The 18277-nt window shown below is 40.0% G+C and overlaps 2 protein-coding genes across 2 annotated transcripts; both read left to right on the top strand.

Annotated features, from left to right (window-relative positions):
* The first annotated feature begins 822 nt into the window (after nucleotides 1–822).
* LOC135157978 (serine/threonine-protein phosphatase 6 regulatory ankyrin repeat subunit B-like) lies at nucleotides 823–6116 on the top strand. Its single transcript, XM_064115191.1, has 3 exons — nucleotides 823–3882; nucleotides 5213–5404; nucleotides 5955–6116. Exons 1-3 carry the CDS (start codon nucleotides 823–825, stop codon nucleotides 6114–6116), a joined length of 3414 nt encoding a protein of 1137 aa, XP_063971261.1.
* Nucleotides 6117–6772: 656 nt separating this feature from the next.
* Nucleotides 6773–18029, top strand: LOC135157977 (uncharacterized). Its single transcript, XM_064115190.1, has 8 exons — nucleotides 6773–6807; nucleotides 8822–8856; nucleotides 9896–10228; nucleotides 11403–11650; nucleotides 12298–12435; nucleotides 13969–14131; nucleotides 14545–14590; nucleotides 17732–18029. The coding sequence occupies exons 1-8, from the start codon at nucleotides 6773–6775 to the stop codon at nucleotides 18027–18029; spliced, it is 1296 nt and encodes a 431-aa protein (XP_063971260.1).
* The last annotated feature ends 248 nt before the right edge of the window (nucleotides 18030–18277 follow it).

Here is an 18277-nt window from a genome sequence, read left to right as displayed (position 1 = left end):
CCGCTTTGCACTTAATGCGTACATGTAATAGCAATCAGTCTCAATCTCAACAGGAGGGGGGAGGGACGGACCTGTAGGAGGGAGGCTAAACGTTCTGTTGACCCCTGAAGCTTACTTCACCCACTGAAGTAATTTCTTACCCCTATTCTCCTGACTCCAATGAACACACTGCTGAGACCCACATTGTAAAGTTAAAATGCTTCACTAAATATTGCACTTCATGCTCACTCATGCACGGAATTTCAATTTGATAATTCATGAAATTTGCTCTAACAATTTAAATTGATAATGAATGACCATCAATTCATCAGAACACCCTCAAGTTTGCAAGTTCCAAGGGACTCGCCTCTCAAAAACTGAAAGAAACCGAAAGGCTAATTCCTGCCCACCCTAATTTTCATACCCTTTGTTTAAGCGGGTAGTGCTCACTCAAGCATGAATAGTTTTCCAACATTTTGGTGTCATTTGAAAGATGACTTTATCGGCTTTCCATATATATAAGTCTTTCCCCCCAAAGTGATATATTTTTTATTTGGCAGCCATTTCAAAAGTGTATAGTTTTTTTGGGACGCACTGTAGTGACGCAAATCGGAATGTTCCCTAAAATAGGCAGATTTCTCAATCTTTTGATGCAGACTTTGAACCCTCATTGAAAATAAATATTTTTGTGATTATTTGAAAAGGATAAGAGTAAGGCATGTCGTCATATAAAATCGATATGCTTTCAAAGATTCATAGTGAATCAAAATCTGTCGAAGCAATGTTCTGAAAGCGCAAGAAAGTGAATGTTAGTGGTATTATGTGATCGCTTTTTTCTTCAATATGGAAGGGATGCATCAAAAGCTACATGATGAGGTATCTGGTGGTAATTTAAAACGAGTAAAACAGTTGATCAAACAAGGTGCTGGAATAAACCAAACAGATCAAGACGGATACACAAGTTTACATGTCGCTGTGCAGAGCAACCAGGTTAACATCATTGAATACCTCATTAAACGCGGCGCTGACTTGGAAAAGGTGACCACGAATGGACAAACACCCTTACATCTTGCTGCATCGCTCGGACGTCTACAAGCAACACAAGTTATAATCAGTCGTGGAGCGAGCATTAACCAAAAAAATAAAGATGGAAAATCTGCATGTCACATTGCTGTAATTAAGGGTCACCTAGATGTTGCGCGATACTTAATCAGCCAGGGGGGAAAGGCCTACCATGAGGTCAATGTTGCAAAAAACTCACTCCTACACATTGCAGCAAAATACGGCTCAACGGATATAGTGGAATACCTAATTGGTCAAGGAATTCAGGTGAACCAGGAGAATGATGAAGGTTCGACTGCATTGCACATTGCTGCAAAAAATGGTCATATCGATGTCACCAAGTATCTGGTTAGTCAAGGAACGGAAGTGGAGAAAGAAGATAATAGAGGAAGAACATCTTTACATTGGGCGGTTAAGTTTGGCCATCTAAAAGTGGTAAAATATCTGATATCTCAAGGAGCTAATGTGAATAATGGTGATAAACAAAGTTGGGCCGCATTGCACCTTGCTGCTGGGGCGGGTCATCTTGAGGTTGCAAAGCATCTTATTCTTCATAGAGCTGATGTGAATAAAAGGAGTGAGAGCGGCATGACTGCTTTACTCAGTGCTGTTTATGGGGGTCACGTTGACGTCAGCAAATATCTGATTAGTCAAGGAGCTGAGATGAATGTAAAAACTAATGGAGGTTTCACAGCATTTCACATTGCGTTGGAAAGGGGTCAGTTTGGTGTCATTGAGTATCTGATAAGTCAAGGAGTTAGAGTAGATGAGTATGATGGTTCTGGTAACACACCATTGCACCATGCTTGTCGACGAGGTGATATTGGTCTTACAGAGCACCTAATCAGTCTTGGGGCTGATGTGAATACGCGTAAAAGCAATGGTTCGACAGCATTGCATTTTGCTGTTGAGATGGGTAACCTCGACATAACCAAATATCTAATTAGTCAAGGAGCTGAAGTCAATAACACAGACAGTAGAGGTTGGACGGTATTGCACAGCGCTGCTGATGGTGGTTATCTTCATTTTGCAGAATATCTGATCGCCCAAGGAGCGGATGTCCATAAGGGAAACAATGCTGGCGAGACTGCATTACACGTTGCTAGTAAGAATAGTCATTTCGATGTCATCAAATACATGATAGAGCAAGGAGCCGATGTGAATAAGGGAGATAATAACGGTCGCACTGTAATACACTTTACTGCTGAGAATGGTTTTCTTGGTTATATGAAAACTCTGATACGATATAGAGCTGACGTCAATATTAGCGACAATGAGGGTTGGACGGCATTACACATTGCTGCTGGATGTGGCTGGTCTTATGTTACAGAATGTCTGATCGTCAATGGAGCTGATGTGCATAAGAAAAACAATGCTGGTGAGAATGCATTACACATTGCTGCTAAGAATGGCAATCGAGCTGTCATCAAATACCTGATCGCCCAAGGAGCGGATGTCCATAAGGGAAACAATGCTGGCGAGACTGCATTACACGTTGCTAGTAAGAATAGTCATTTCGATGTCATCAAATACATGATAGAGCAAGGAGCCGATGTGAATAAGGGAGATAATAACGGTCGCACTGTAATACACTTTACTGCTGAGAATGGTTTTCTTGGTTATATGAAAACTCTGATACGATATAGAGCTGACGTCAATATTAGCGACAATGAGGGTTGGACGGCATTACACATTGCTGCTGGATGTGGCTGGTCTTATGTTACAGAATGTCTGATCGTCAATGGAGCTGATGTGCATAAGAAAAACAATGCTGGTGAGAATGCATTACACATTGCTGCTAAGAATGGCAATCGAGCTGTCATCAAATACCTGATAGGCCAAGGAGCCGATGTAAATCACAGAGATAACGACAATCACACTGCATTGCAGTCTGCTAAGATGAATGGTTTTCATGATATCGTTGAATATCTGATCACCAAAGGAACTGATGTGAATAAGGGAAATAATGACGGCCATACTGCATTGCAAAATACTGCCGCTAAGAATGGTCATCTTGATGTCACCAAAACTCTCACAAGTCACGAAGCTCAAGTAAATGGAGACAATAATGGCTGGAGTGCCTTACACGCTGCTGCTGAGAGTAGTCATCTAGATGTCACCGAACATGTCATAAGTGAAGGAGCTCAAGTCAACAAAAAAGACAATAAAGGTTCGACTGCATTACACGATGCTTCTCTTCAAGGTCATTTAGATGTCGTTCATTGTCTGATTTGGCAAGGAGCTGACGTAAATACGGGAGACATCGATGGCAATAGAGCTTTACACTTCGCTGCTTTCAGTGGCCATCTTGATGTCATCGTGTATCTTCTTAACCAAGGCGCTAAAGTAAATGAAGAAGCTGAGAATGGGAATACTGCATTACACTATGCTGCTTGGAGAGGTCATCTAGCTGTCACGAAATGTCTTATTAAATATGCTAATCAAGAGGTTGCTGTATATGAAAACATAAAACCTCACGACCTGCCTTCGTATCAAGAAAGTCATGCTGGCGTCACCGAGCATGTTTTGTGCAGTGCAGACGTGAATAAAGCAAACAATGAAGGCAGAACTGCCTTACACTTTGCCACAGAAAAAGGCCATACTGTTGTTGCGGAATACCTACTTTCTGAAGGAGCTATCGCGAATAAAGAAGATAATGGTGGCTGTACAGCATTACATTTTGCTGTTCAGAATAGGCAATTTGGTCAGGTTAAAGTTCTGTTAGAGGGAGGGGCACGTCCTGACGCCGAAGACATTCACGGACAGACACCTCTACAGCTGTCTCAGTTACTTGGGTACAAAGACATCACTGATCTTCTCACCAATGGTCGCAATTCAGAGGTAAACTGAAACCACTTTGTCTCCTTTCTATCTGCCTAACCCCTCTATCTACATTACCTCTCTTTCTATCTCTCTCACTCAGTTCAACATAGATGTTCATTTATGATAACCTTCATTCACCAGAGACCCTGGCCCTAACAAGTTTATTTCACTATAATGGTTAGTTTTGGTCATTTTCGCTCATTTGGTTTCCGCAGCAGACGATGCTAGACTGCTAATTTATACTATAAGTACGTAAGACCCTATTGCAAATCAAAATCGATGCCGGAATCGATAATACTAAATATTTGGTTTCTCAAACTGTAGCTATATTATAAATATCAGTAGGCAAAGCTTTATAGTACAAGAAAATTGTTACTTTCAACATTGAATGAGTTAATTAATTTTGTTTGGACTGTAGCCTAGCTTAGCCGGGTAATAATAGCAGAGCCCGCTGGGACAACAGTTTTCGGAACTGAAGTGGCTACCCTGGGAAAATATACCTTTATTATTATTATTATTATTATTATTATTAATTGTTTCATATGAAAAGGGTCTAGGAATAGAAACTATCATACGTAAGTCACGTGAGGTTGTACAACAAAATATGCCATGCTCTGCCTGCTCGATCTCAAAGTTCTGGAGAAAAATGAGATGTAACCATCATACCAGTCACATAGTATTACATCAGCATGTAGGTAATCTGTTTAGCATTGAGATGACGATCAATCTCGACCTAATTTATCCTTAAGGATATTTCAGTGGGAAAACAAATGAGCCAGTGTCTCGAAATATGGGTGGTTTCGGACCGTTTGCCATAGCAAGAGTTGTGAACATGGACAATATCAAATGAACGGCGAGACGTAAATAGTGAATCAATTGTAATAATATTTACATCAAATTGATGGAAAAGAATAAAATTTCCTTAATCCTATCAATCTGGTGTGATATTATTAATAATTATAAAGATATACCCGGATTTTGGCAATATCATGTTCGTGAAAACGACTGTTCCCTGTATTGAAACTGTGTGTGTGGACTTTCGGACACTCAAATGCACGCGACTAACCATTTTGAACCTCTTTTCAAACACAATTTGAAATTTTCCATTCATCCTCAACAGATGTTACACCCAAGTTAATTATGCAAATCTTCCACACAAATTTGGATTGCATGACTCACGTGCCATCTGACCAATCGACGCTATATATCCATGATATCTTCTACAACAATGAATGAATATTGCTTAAATGATTCTTGCATTGAACAATTACATGAGCAAAATCCTTTGGTTTATGATGTATCGGAATGTAATGGCATTTCACCTGTTACCTTTCTTCTTCCGTTGTAGGTGAGCCAGGTTGAAGTACTGGACATACAACATGCCATAGAACACGGTCACTCACCCTCCATTGAGAAGATAGTTTCAAGTGGAGCTGATCTCAATGCCCAGTCTACTGACGGTCAGACGTGTCTTCACAACGCCATCAAACTCTGTTACAAGACTGGGGTAACTGTGGAAGGAAGAGCCGCACTAAAAAGGGTGAGACACAACATATAATGTTACAGACCTTAGACGTGTGACGTCATAATCTTATAGCGCCCTCCCTGAGAGGATATAGGCACATCCGAAAACGGAGTTGTCAGAGATGCGCCAGCTGCAGATCACCAACGTACGCCAAGCAAGATAGCGGTACTAAGACGTCATTGCATAACGTCTATATTCCGAACCACCAACATAGGAAATATTGGTGTTTTTAGATCGCGAACATAGTTAAAAGATCAGCAAAAATTAAAGTGCATTCTTCCTCGGGCATGTTTAGTGGCGGATCCGGGGGCACATCTGGAATCCCCTTTTTTCAGAGCCATGACAAATATAAGTGAAGACCTCCTGTTTTGCTTGTGAGATTTTCCATGTCATAAATTGTCTTCATCCTGGAGTGAACATTGTTGATCTTTTCTTTTCCTTTTTGCTTGTCTGAACCCCCCCCCTTGAAAATCATAGACCCGCCCATGGGCATGCTGTATTGAAAAGGGGCTACTGTCCTCTTAGTTGGCATACATTATTAGCCACATAAACTTGTGTTTTTCAGATTTCGGACGAGTTTTACGATGGGAAACTATCTCCTGAGATGGCCCTCGTGTTTCATCTCCTGGAGAACGGAGCTAGGATAGATGTGGAGGATGCAGATGGCAACTTACCGATCCAGTATGCCAAGGATGAGGTGGTCAGACAGATGATTTTATCGAGGTGATTCTTAAAGCCACCGCACACCTTACGATTGGTCGGGGAACCGGTTTGGAATAAAACATATTAACATTTGATAGAATATTGAGACATGGAACATATCGCTTTTTAAAGTTTTAAGTCATCGTACGAATACTTCCGTTCAAATATGTGACTACGATACCATCCTTATTAGAATTTAAGCGAACTGAATATCTCGTCGTAATGATGTTATAGCAATTGTATGATTTGGTACGATTTGACCTGTACTCTTAAATAAAGGCTTGCAAACATCCCAAAATTGTTATATCAGTATTCTTACAGTTAATTTGAACCTCCATATCTTCAGAAAATTAGCAAATGTGCTCTATTACAAATCCGGATAGTTGACCAGTCGTAAGGTGTGTGAAAGCCTTTTGCGAGTATTACTGAAATTTCTTACTGAGCCATAGAAGTCCATGAACAGCTTTGGTGGAGGCTCGATATTGAGATTTAAATTTATGTATCACGTAATATTCCAATCTTGTAATCGTGTAGCGGATTTTTTGCTTCAGCACTTGAATAATTTTGAAAATTTGAAGAAAAAAAATTGTTTGTACCTTTCTCTTTCATACGCTGATATTTTCATTATAGTTCGCCTCGGTAGAATCGTAATATATATATATATATAAATATATAATTGTGATGAGCAAGGACCTAAACATTGCGTGGGTGCTTCAGTGAGTAATATATTGGCGAAGATGCTCAAAAAGCATTGAAGCTGGAGACGTAGCCTGGATTTCTTCAACTTTTATTAGTACAAGCTTTCGGTCATTAAGTTCGGCCTTCTTCAGGTATCTGAAGATGTAAAAGACTTAATGGCGTTACATGTAACCTGCATATATTTGGATTAATTTACTAAATATAGGTATATCTTAAAAGAATATGTTTTACATCGGTAATGTTTAATTAGGATTATCCAATAGCTATTAAAATCAATTAAGTTTACGCAGATTTTTATTACAAACATTTCTGAAAGTATGTAGACATATTGGGTTATGTATGCTGTATAATACATATATCTCAAAATGTTGGGGCAATGGATGCATTTCACGGTCCGGCGGTTCTTTGTTCCTTCTTTTGTGACGGCATGTACTGATTAGTTCGGACCTTCGGTTGAGTGACTTTTTCTTGTGATTTGCGATAATGAGTTTTTAGTCTAAGCATAGGTTGCAGATTCCACTTCCCCGCATTGCCAAGTTGGATTTTTCATTATTGCCCATTTTAAATTATATCGTTCCCCTTTCTTTTGTAGATCCCATATGTATTTAGATAGTTCTGTTTCGTTTTGATATTTCTCGTTTCGGAAAGATTTTGTGTGGTTTCTGAATCTTTCTTTAAAAGTTCCCCCTGCTAGGCCAAAATACACTTTGGTGATTGTATCTCTTTGGCCGTGTGTGACAGATGCTTTGTATATTATCGACTTGGCCAGGCAATTTCTCCGTAGAGGGCAGTCTTCCTTCACTCGGCAGTTGCATGTTTTTCCGGAGAGTTCTCTTTTTCTTTCGATTTTCTGAATCTCATCCCTATCTTCAAATGAAGAAAAATTTAAGATCGCAGCACCGATGTACAAGGAAGCCCTGAACAACAGCGGTTAATACCGTGGTGACATCGAATTCGCCAGAAACCAAAAGCCCAACAAAACCAGGAAAAAACGCCAAAGAAACGTCACGTGGTTCAACCCACCCTACAGCAGTAATGTCAAAACCAACATCGGAGGGAAATTCATCAACCTTGTCGAAAAACATTTCCCCAAGGGACACAAACTGCACAAGATTTTTAACAAAAATACTGTAAAAATTAGCTACAGCTGCATGAAAAACGTAAATGCGATCATCAAATCACACAACGAAAAAGTCATCAGAAAATCAAAAGAAAAAGAGAACTCTCCGGAAAAACATGCAACTGCCGAGTGAAGGAAGACTGCCCTCTACGGAGAAATTGCCTGGCCAAGTCGATAATATACAAAGCATCTGTCACACACGGCCAAAGAGATACACCAAAGTGTATTTTGGCCTAGCAGGGGGAACTTTAAAAAAAAGATTCAGAAACCACACAAAATCTTTCCGAAACGAGAAATATCAAAACGAAACAGAACTATCTAAATACACATGGGATCTACAAAAGAAAGGGGAACGATACAATTTAAAATGGGCAATAATGAAAAATCCAACTTGGCAATGCGGGGAAGTGGAATCTGCAACCTATGCTTAGACTAAAAACTCATTATCGCAACTCACAAGAAAAAGTCACTCAACCGAAGGTCCGAACTAATCAGTACATGCCGTCACAAAAAAAGGAACAAAGAACCGCCGGACCGTGAAATACACCCATTGCCCCAACCGAGGGCCCCCACCAAATCCAACTAGCTTCAGTGTCCTGATGAGCCGCCCGTGATCGAGGCGCAAAACCATTGGTAGACCAGAGGTGAGGAAAATTTCTACAACGCTCTGCTTCAGTTGAAACATCGAGCACTTTCCCTGAACTTGATACATTTCAATTTAATTTGTATATATATATATATATATATATATATATATATATATTTATATATATATATATACATAAATTTATATATATATTCATATATATATGTGTGTGTGTTGGTGCGTGTGAGGATGGGTGTGGGTATGTGTGTGTGAGGGTGTGTACAGCACTACAGACAATCCAACCATTTTTCGTTATTACTTTCAGATTGACTTCATTGGAGGACATCAAATCATACCGAGGTAAGGGGTCTATAACAAGTGTGCCCCACCCCCTCCACCGAGAAGACGCTAACATTAATTGTTGTATCAAAAATCACCTTTTCATTTTATTCGATTAAATTTTTTTTTCGATAATGCATGGAAGTCCGGATTGCTCACTCATGATAATAATACGAGAGTGCACAAAGATAAAAATTCAAATGGAATTTGTATATTGCATTTTTTTTTAAAGCAGGAGAAAATGCAGAACAACATGTATTTTGATGAAAAACAAATCATGTTATTTATTCTATTCTATTCATTCTCCACATATGGACCGGATAGCCCCCTTCAATCAAAACAGGGGCCCAGACGTTGAAGATATTTAGAGTAAAAAGGGATGTGAAAAAACGGAATATAAGACCGAAATAATTTCAGTATTATCAATATTGCACGTGAATTAAAACTTTATGGATATTCATGGAATGAATTGTATGATACATGAATAGTGATATGCATTCAAAACAGTGGGGCCCCGTGTCTCGCAACTAGTATTTAAAGCGTATACTGTAGACATTGATGCTTGAAAAGTGCGCATTTGACCGCCATTTTTAATGCAAATATCCTGGTCAAAACATGGAAAATCGTTTTAGGAACAGATATAATCAGCCGAATGATTTTAAATTTGACCTTTTCCTTATCATGGTTCTAGAATATAAACATAGGAAGGATTAATAACGAAGATACACAGCTGTCTCGACGTATATGATACGCTATTGTCCCTCGTCAGCTTCTGACGAAAAAAAGGAGGGGGAAACAAGGAAGAAAAGAAATAACTACATTGAAATCAGATGGCTTGCTTGTACAGGCCGCATACTAATATCGATTACCATCACACACACACACACACACACACCCACACACACACTCTCTCACACACCCACAACACCAACCCTCCCCCACACACACCCACACATCAAACACCATGAAGCCACCCTGGCTCTTCTCAAGATTGTTACAATGTGTATAATCAGTCAAACCTTTCTTGTCTATTCATTATCTTGCTTATATTTTACATCAGAAATTGGACCTGCACCGTCAGTAAAGTCCATTGAGTTCGGAGCTGATGACACTTTGGAAACAGCATTAGGCGATCATGGCGTATCAGTGATCATTCCGTCAGATGCCATTCGTCCGGATCACTCATGTCGGATCACCGTAACCCTTTTAGAACACCCTTCATGTCTAGATGTTCAGGAAGATGAATCATTGGCATGCCGTGGTATTAAGTGTGATCCTGGAGATATGATCTTCAATAAACCCGTGATGATCAGAATTCCACATTGTTTCTCCGTCACCAACCCAGATCAAGTACGACCAGATATCGTCAGCTATGAATGGGATTCAGTGAACGGTAAGTTTTTCTGATCAAAATAATGTTTTAAAAATCTATCTCATATACCAAGGTAGTAGGCCAACGCAAAAAGAAGCGTAGAGTATTGGGGAGAGTATCATAAGATGTGCCAAGAATCCGTTTAAGAGTAATCAATTGCCAAAAACGACGCTGCAGAACGGCTTTATCAAATCCATGCAACTGTCGCGTCGCTTTGGTGTACCAGACCCCGTTGTGAGGGATGCGGTCCTATTAGTCCTAACCTGCCTAAATTCGAGTCACTCAAAGTAATGTGGTGTACAGTTTGTTCGGTGTTCTTCCATACTCATTGTCTGACAGGCTGCTGATGGCTTAAGTCTTCAGCTTGAAACGACTGAAGCCTCTGCGACAAGGGAGTTCGACACCTGAATGAAACTTTGTACCAGGGGCGATGGTTATAGACTTATAGTTGAACAGGTTTAGCCATCTTTTACCAAACATGCTTCCAATTTTCCTTGAAGTTGGAGTGAGGAGTCTCTGTGACGGCTGAACGGTCGACGAGGATGCGTTAGTAGCCGGGGTTTCGTTGTGTTGCAACACAACAACACACCGGCTACCGAAGTTTTCACCCTCGTGGGATTCTTGACATTTTGTTGAGCCTTCTTAATTAGCCTGAATGTGTAATGTTCACTGCGGAAGGGGGAGGGGCAAGTATGCCCGAGAGGAATAGGATGCTTACTGGGATCGGTCTAAGACGTCCAAGAACTCTCCTCGTAGCGTCATTTAGGGAAACATCGGGCTTTTGGAATAAGTTTCTACACCAGACTTGATCAGCATATTCTGCATCACAGTTGACAAGAACAGGGGTATCTGTTCGAATCGCATGTCAACATGGGCTCCCAAATAAGAGCCAGGAAGATGATGCAGAAGGTTGTTCCTTGATGAAAGTTTAATTTGTCTGATGCCATTATGTCAACAGATCCCTAATACATGTAATATACAATGCAGTATGTATTCCCATGAAATTTTTCTATTCTTCTCGATAAATAATGCTTTTTTGGTTAAGAAGCATGCATAAAATACTTTATCTGATGGTGAATTGAATGTACTTGAAACATCCTGTCTCACTTAATGTTTATGGATATCTCGATAAGAAGTCAAACATAACTGGTAAGATTGTAAAAATCATTCTTAACCGATTCTTTTTAATGATCAGATCTACCAATTACGTCAAGGAGGAGATCATCCACCTCACCAGACAAACCACCATACTGTAGAGTGTACGGTAGACATCTTGAGCTTTACATTGACTACTGTGCCGAGTGGTGGGTTCTTATTCCCCTTGAACAACAGCTGGTCCGACAGAAGCTTATTTGTACGCCATACATCCCGGACAAGATAGATAAAGGCAAGAAGATCGATTTTCATCTCCATCTTCATGCGAATCTTCCAGGAATGGATGCGGTAAGTCGAGGCTTCGATCACCTTTATCAGATCTTTATCAATCTTTGGAGGTGAAAATTGCTGCCTTTAGGTTTCATGTGTCATAGGACATTTGCACCACTTCAACCTTTACCAGAAAAACGTAATAAAAATTTATACAATTAGTAGGGTCACATTGATGTCTCATGATCAGTTACATGCATGCACACTACGTTACATACACTGTATCTTACTATTCATGAGATACGAATCACTGATGTTGAGCATTGCTAGTAGGTCTATGATAGCACACATGGTATTGCAGTTACGCATCATTCTAGATCACACTTAACAATTTCGTGTCGTTAAAGGAACCCAGATTTACTGTTCATCTGTTAAGAACCACACAAAAACAACTTGCGTTGAATGCAATGGGTCTATGAGGGTTCATCTCCAACCCCCTCCCCCATGAACCGATTCCCACAAAATTTGTAAGATATATGTACTCGAATGATAGCTAGTACAGTGTTTCTAAACAATATGGGCCCAGGGCAGAATCTTGTGGGCGGAAATACCATATTGAGGGTCGAGGTACCACAATAACAGAATAAGGAACAATATCCTGGTGGAAAATTTACTGCACCTGTTTATATTTTATTTTTATTATTATCGTCGTTACTTTATTCTAGGATGCAGAAGAGGAGGAAAGGAAGCAATCATATCACAAGGCCCATCCATCTGTCCCTATCAACGTAGCAACCAAGTCTGGAGACCTTGATGTCGTTTGCCACCGTGAGGGCCATCGTCCCCATCGTGATGTAAAGGAGGTAAATTCCTGTCCAGACTTTGTGATGTAAACGTTTCTACAGGAGATCAGTCTTGTAAATTGTCTTACATTCATCACAAAGTATGACATCCTGCCAATATTTGACCCGCAATAATTTTAATGTTAGACATTATGCAGTCAAGATGCCATCAGAGAGCGAAGTTGGGTCAGTCGGTAAAGTGTCTGCCCGTCGAACCAAAGATCTAGGGTACGAGTCCACCCCGGGCGGGTGACTGCAGCCATTGCGTTGTGTGTAAACTTGTCTCCTCTGTTCCATAGATGCAGGCTGTGTTACATTGGAAAACGCTCCGTCCCTCGGATAGGACGTTAAATGGAGGCCCCTTGTAGAGGAGAGTCACCACCTTTACTCGTTAAGAACCCAGTTCACTAAAGGGGGAAACCCCGGGGTACTGGTCCACCTGCACTCTCCCAATTGGTTATATCGGGAGGAGAGCCCTGCGGGTCAGTGATTTCAGTTTGCTTTTCACCTGCCAGGCACAGGTGACGCCAAACAAATAGTAAGAGTATAAATTAAAGTCAAAGGACGAGGACATCTTCGTACTTTCAATTGGAGCCTGAACAAGTACCCTCCTTCCATTTCAAAAACGTCCAGTGTACCCAAAGCAGGTGTTGTTTTTTTCTATCATAAATAATGCACCAACTATTCTATTTGCTTGATAGGGTGAAATATATGCCCTTTTCACGTATCCAGAATTGAAAAGTATAGCCCTTTTCTTCTTTTTTTTTACTAAACGGAATAATATTTCGATAATGTATTGTGGATTATGTTCAAAGTTATTCAACGCGTTGAATTGGATGCAAGTTTAGCATCTGGTACGATTGGAGTTTTGGTGAATACAGTATGGTAGGGGGTCCTAAAGCTGCGCGGGTCCTAAAGCTACGCGCCACTCATCGCGCATGCAGTTATTATGGCAAATGCGCACTCTGTGACTGCAGAGTGACGAACGATTCCTATTCAATTTTTTCTACAGAGGCTGCAGTAAATCTCTAAATGCAGAGAAAACCAACAACTGTTTGGAATTTTGGAGTTATATTCGCTTTAATTTCATTTTATCCTATAATGATTTGAATATATTTTAGAAATTGAGGCACAGGAAATACTATTTTTTGCATGATAAATTGAGTGCGTAGCTTTAGGACCCCTTCTACATCGGGCGGCGAAATTAAGAGGTGTTCGGAAAACACGGCGGGATTTTCGTATTAGTGAGTTTTGTGATATTTTCTTCTTGGTTAAGGATATTTAGAATATTTATTACAAATTAGTGAAAAATAATTGTTCAAATATTACAATTGGCATAGTTTTTATCATTTGGAAACAAAGTGCGTAGCTTTAGGTCCCCCCATCATACACACTCCTCTTTGTCATGTTTGTACTAAACCCTTTTATTAGCGAGAAATCACTCGAAGTAAACATGGTTAAAGCCCATAACTATAAAACAATAAACAAGTCTAGCTCTAAAAAATCGTATCATGTGGAATATATTTACTTTGCTTTTTTGTATTATGATCTTAGGTTCTTCCTCTAAAAGATGTTCATAGCAATATGAGAAACCGTATTCTACTACCAGTGACTGTGCATGAAGAGGACGTTGACTTTCCAGTTACTATCACAATTGCACAGACGGGAAAGCTTGACGTTGCAATATACTTCGCCTTTGTCTTCAATAGTTCAGCAGGTAATTTCCCTAGGAATAATATTCATATTCTTATGGAGATTGCGTAATATGCATTGAATTTAATGAAACACTTCGTGAACTTGATACAGGTGATATTCGATTGAAAAGGGGGATTTAACTACCTTTATATAAGACGGGATTTTTTTACATGTTGATATGACTACGTCTTGACATTTATTTATTTTTTGTACCACTAGCCCTATAAGATTTAGCCATATTATTTCATTCTTACCGTCTTGGTTTATCAATGCATGAGAACCCTTGGGGCCCTCTAAGCATGCTAACCCCCTCCCCCAAACAATGATTTAAGAGTCATACCAAACGTTAGAAATCACTGAGTCAGTGATTCACTATACATACCATAGTTTATATCGACCGATTTCTTTACATTTCTTACCATATTTGCAATCCAGATGATGAAGAACAAGACACTTCTGTAGAAATCGCTTCTTCTGTACGGTAAGCGTTCACCAACGAACGTAGAGGGCAGCAACACACGACAGTGTTGCTTTTAGGAAGGTCCACTCCGCTCAGATTTTGTGACCACTTAAGCCCCGCCCCTCACTCAGCGCACTTTTTTGGTAGATTGTAGAGTTGATTTTTTTTCGTTTGTTCAATTTTACTATTTTTTATGGATACTGAAAACTCCACGAAATAATGTAAATATTCTTTAATAACTGTTCATTTATTTTTTGAAAAAAGTAAGACAAAACGTAATCATGATTCTTGTAGTTTGCACATCAATAAACATACATAGTCTGATGACATTGAATTACCTCTTTTCTGCTTAATTTCGCTGCCCCTACAAAGCTACACCAGCCAACACGAGAGCCAATACCTTGATCTTCTGGCAAAGCCGCGCCGAAACTTCCGGGACACATCGGTGCGCGTACTGCGCAAATGCAATGCTGGCCGCACTAGCAGGACTGGCAGGATATCTAGACACTACTCGACTTAGCCAGATATGGACTTGAAGGATACGGACTTAATCTGTCATTGATGTGGCACTAACTGCCAGTTGCGACGATAAATGTTCAAGGTTAGGATCCGAATTTCCCCTACAGTGAAGATCGGAGTCTGAAAGTATAAAAGAAATAATCGATATCCACGAATCCGACCCAACTTTTTTGCAAGACATCAGGCAGAGCTAGAATACGGCCACCAGTCAAGCTCAAGCCCAGGTAAGTCCTAGTCTAAAGTTAGACCTAATTAACAGACCAAGATTATCTGGTCCAGTATCGAGCCATATATGTTTTGACGGGCCTTGACTTGTGAACTATCAAGAGACGAAGATATATGTCACAGCTACTTTTTTCATTCCATAATTTCATCCTAATTTGTGCAATTAGCATGCACAAATACCAGCCAACCGTATCCTACCTCCGCATCGACCGGCCGGCCGGGGCGCTGGCGTGGTCAGCCATGGCGCATGAACTCAAGCGATGGCACTGTTGCTGGCAAATTGCTGGATTGTGTAGGCGCATTAATGTGGTGCAGCGAAACATAGATGAAGAATGTTCAACCTCACGTATATTTGTTATCATGTTGATATGCGAAAGTCATGAAATTGTTTTCACCACCACGTAATATTTTAGGAAAAATACAGAAATAAATATTGAATATTTTTATGCATGATATTTGCTGTAAAAGTCTATCAAGTAAAAATGTTGAAAATGAGGAAATAAAAAAAAATCAACTCTACAATTTACTAAAAAAGTGCGCTGAGTGAGGGGCGGAGCTTAATAGCGGTCACAAAATGAGCTTGACTAAATCGGGGTGAAATTAGCAGATTGGTTTATTTGATGGCATAATCAATCCTGTTTACTGAAGAATTAAAAAAACAAAAGACAATAATCTGGTAATATTTTAAATTTTGAAATGTGGTACATTTTTTTTCAATTGTTTTTATATTTTTCTATTTCTATTTTTGGGATTTAGTCTTGTCATAATCTGTTATTTTACCTCTTTTTTGTTATTAATCTCTGAATGTATCGCGTCGGTTCATGGTTTCGTTGGCATGCCTACCAAATTGTGCGCGCACTTCATTTTTATGCGCGTATCGAGTGGACCTTCCTAAAAGCAACACTGTCGTGTGTTGCTGCCCTCTACGTTCGTTGGCGTTCACTTTTAATTTTGTAATATATTTAGTATGATACTAATTTGAAAAGATGCACCTACAACAGTATACAAATAGCGAATAGGCATGAGTGCGATGGTGCGAGATTTCGCATGAGGTGAAAGAAAGATGCTCTATTCAACGAGGCGTTAGCCGAGTTGAATAGAGTGTTTCTTTCTTTCACCGAATGCGAAATTTCGCACCATTGCACGAATAAGAATATTCGCTATTTGTGTTGTACAACGCCTCGGAAGTTAGCGAAAATATGTTTTTAAAAAAAGAGTTTTTCCTGCAGTAATCTATGAAAAGGGAGCAAAAATATGGAAAGTGAAAAGCAAAATCCCACAAGCGAACACCTCGGGCAGCATTGCGCATTTAGCCAGCAGGCTATACGCGTATTGCACCTGCATTTTTACTGAGCGCAATGAATTGAATCGTATTGTGACGTCACCTCCTAAGCCGTGCAACGGTACATTTTGGATGGTATGGTAAGACCACCACATATCGACCACCTCTTTTGAAATCGACCACCTTGCGCGCGTTAAAATTATTGCGTATTACAAACGATACGCGCGGGAGAGTAGGCGCAGTGTCCATAGAAACGGTAAGAATCGATTTTACGAGAAAAAAAGAAGCAACAAAAAGTAAAAATTTAGTAGAATTAATCAAAATTGTATTGACCAAACCCTAAACCCGCTGAAAAACCAAGAAATCCGATAGGAAACGGCTTTAGAACAAATATCCGTCGTCGATCGTCGAATCATGCGTCGGAGCTCGCAGTGGAAGTAGTGAGGCGATCATTTAGCATGTTGACGTCATAGAACTGATTTGAAAGAGTAAAAATATTTCACCACCGCGACAAGAATCGGCCGTAAACTTAGTGTTCCGCGGGTGGTCGGTTTCAACGGGTGCAAATGAGCAAATGGAAAATCGTCGCATTCGTTGATCGTCGATATATACGCAGATTGAATCGGAGTCGCCGAGCGAAACACGAGAATCTGATCAGCTCAATTTTCTGCACAAATGAGACGAAAACTGGGTAAAATTGATGAATATTTTCGCAGATATGATGCTTAGAAGATTAGGTGGTCGATAAGGGGTAGTTCCGACCATACGTCTTTTGTGCAACGGTACGAATGTTTGACATTCAGCCTCCCATTTGCTCGCGTACAACAAGCTAAGTAGGCGTTGTACAATATTTTTTAAAGTTAAAACTACTAGATCAATAGAATCTTCTGTAAGCAATGCCCTGAATATGCTTTCCAAGTTTGACGAAAGGGTGTTCCTACAGCATGGCTAACTCATTAAACTAATAAATTAATTTTATGATTATATAGCGCTTTATCAATCTACGACTGCTCAACGTGCTTCACAATTATTATTACCCAGTTTGGCGTTTACCATGCAAAAGACCAGCTGTGGGCGGGGGGGGGGGGGGGGCTGACAATGTATTTATTTTAGATATATTTACCATTTCTTACCAGCGTGGTTAGAGGCATTTCAGGAACTGACATCCAGGATGTCGAGCTGCACAGCATTGCTGAGAAGATGTCAGTGAACCATTTCTATGATTTGGGGATCGCACTTGGCTTTCGAATCCCCAAGTTGGATGCCATAGAATACATGCAATTAGGAGACAGGCAGCAGGCTATGTACCAATTGCTGGTGAAATGGAAGCAGGCACAGCCATCTGGTCTTGCAGCGAAGGATGCGCTGCTGTCAGTGATGGAGTCGTTAGATCTGCCAAGCATACCAAGTGAGGACATGCAAATAACAGGTTAGTTGATGACTTGATTTTTTTTGTAATCTGAAAATCTGATGCTTCTTTCAATAGCGGTGTTTCTAATCATCTTCTTCCTAATCATTTTAGGCAATTTGTATGTGTGTGAATGTAGAAAATGCAACATTTCGTAGATGATACGCATGCCTTTTGATTAATTGCAAATAATGATGATTATCGTTGACAACCATTGCAAGACCCTGACGGAATGGAACTACGGGAAGATTCCGGCAACGTATCAGAGATAGTA

Source organism: Lytechinus pictus, unplaced genomic scaffold, assembly GCF_037042905.1.
Source record: "Lytechinus pictus isolate F3 Inbred unplaced genomic scaffold, Lp3.0 scaffold_20, whole genome shotgun sequence".
In the NCBI taxonomy this organism is placed as follows: domain Eukaryota; kingdom Metazoa; phylum Echinodermata; class Echinoidea; order Temnopleuroida; family Toxopneustidae; genus Lytechinus; species Lytechinus pictus.
The sequence above is the reverse complement of the archived record's forward strand: the minus strand, read 5'-3'. Positions and strand labels throughout refer to the sequence as shown.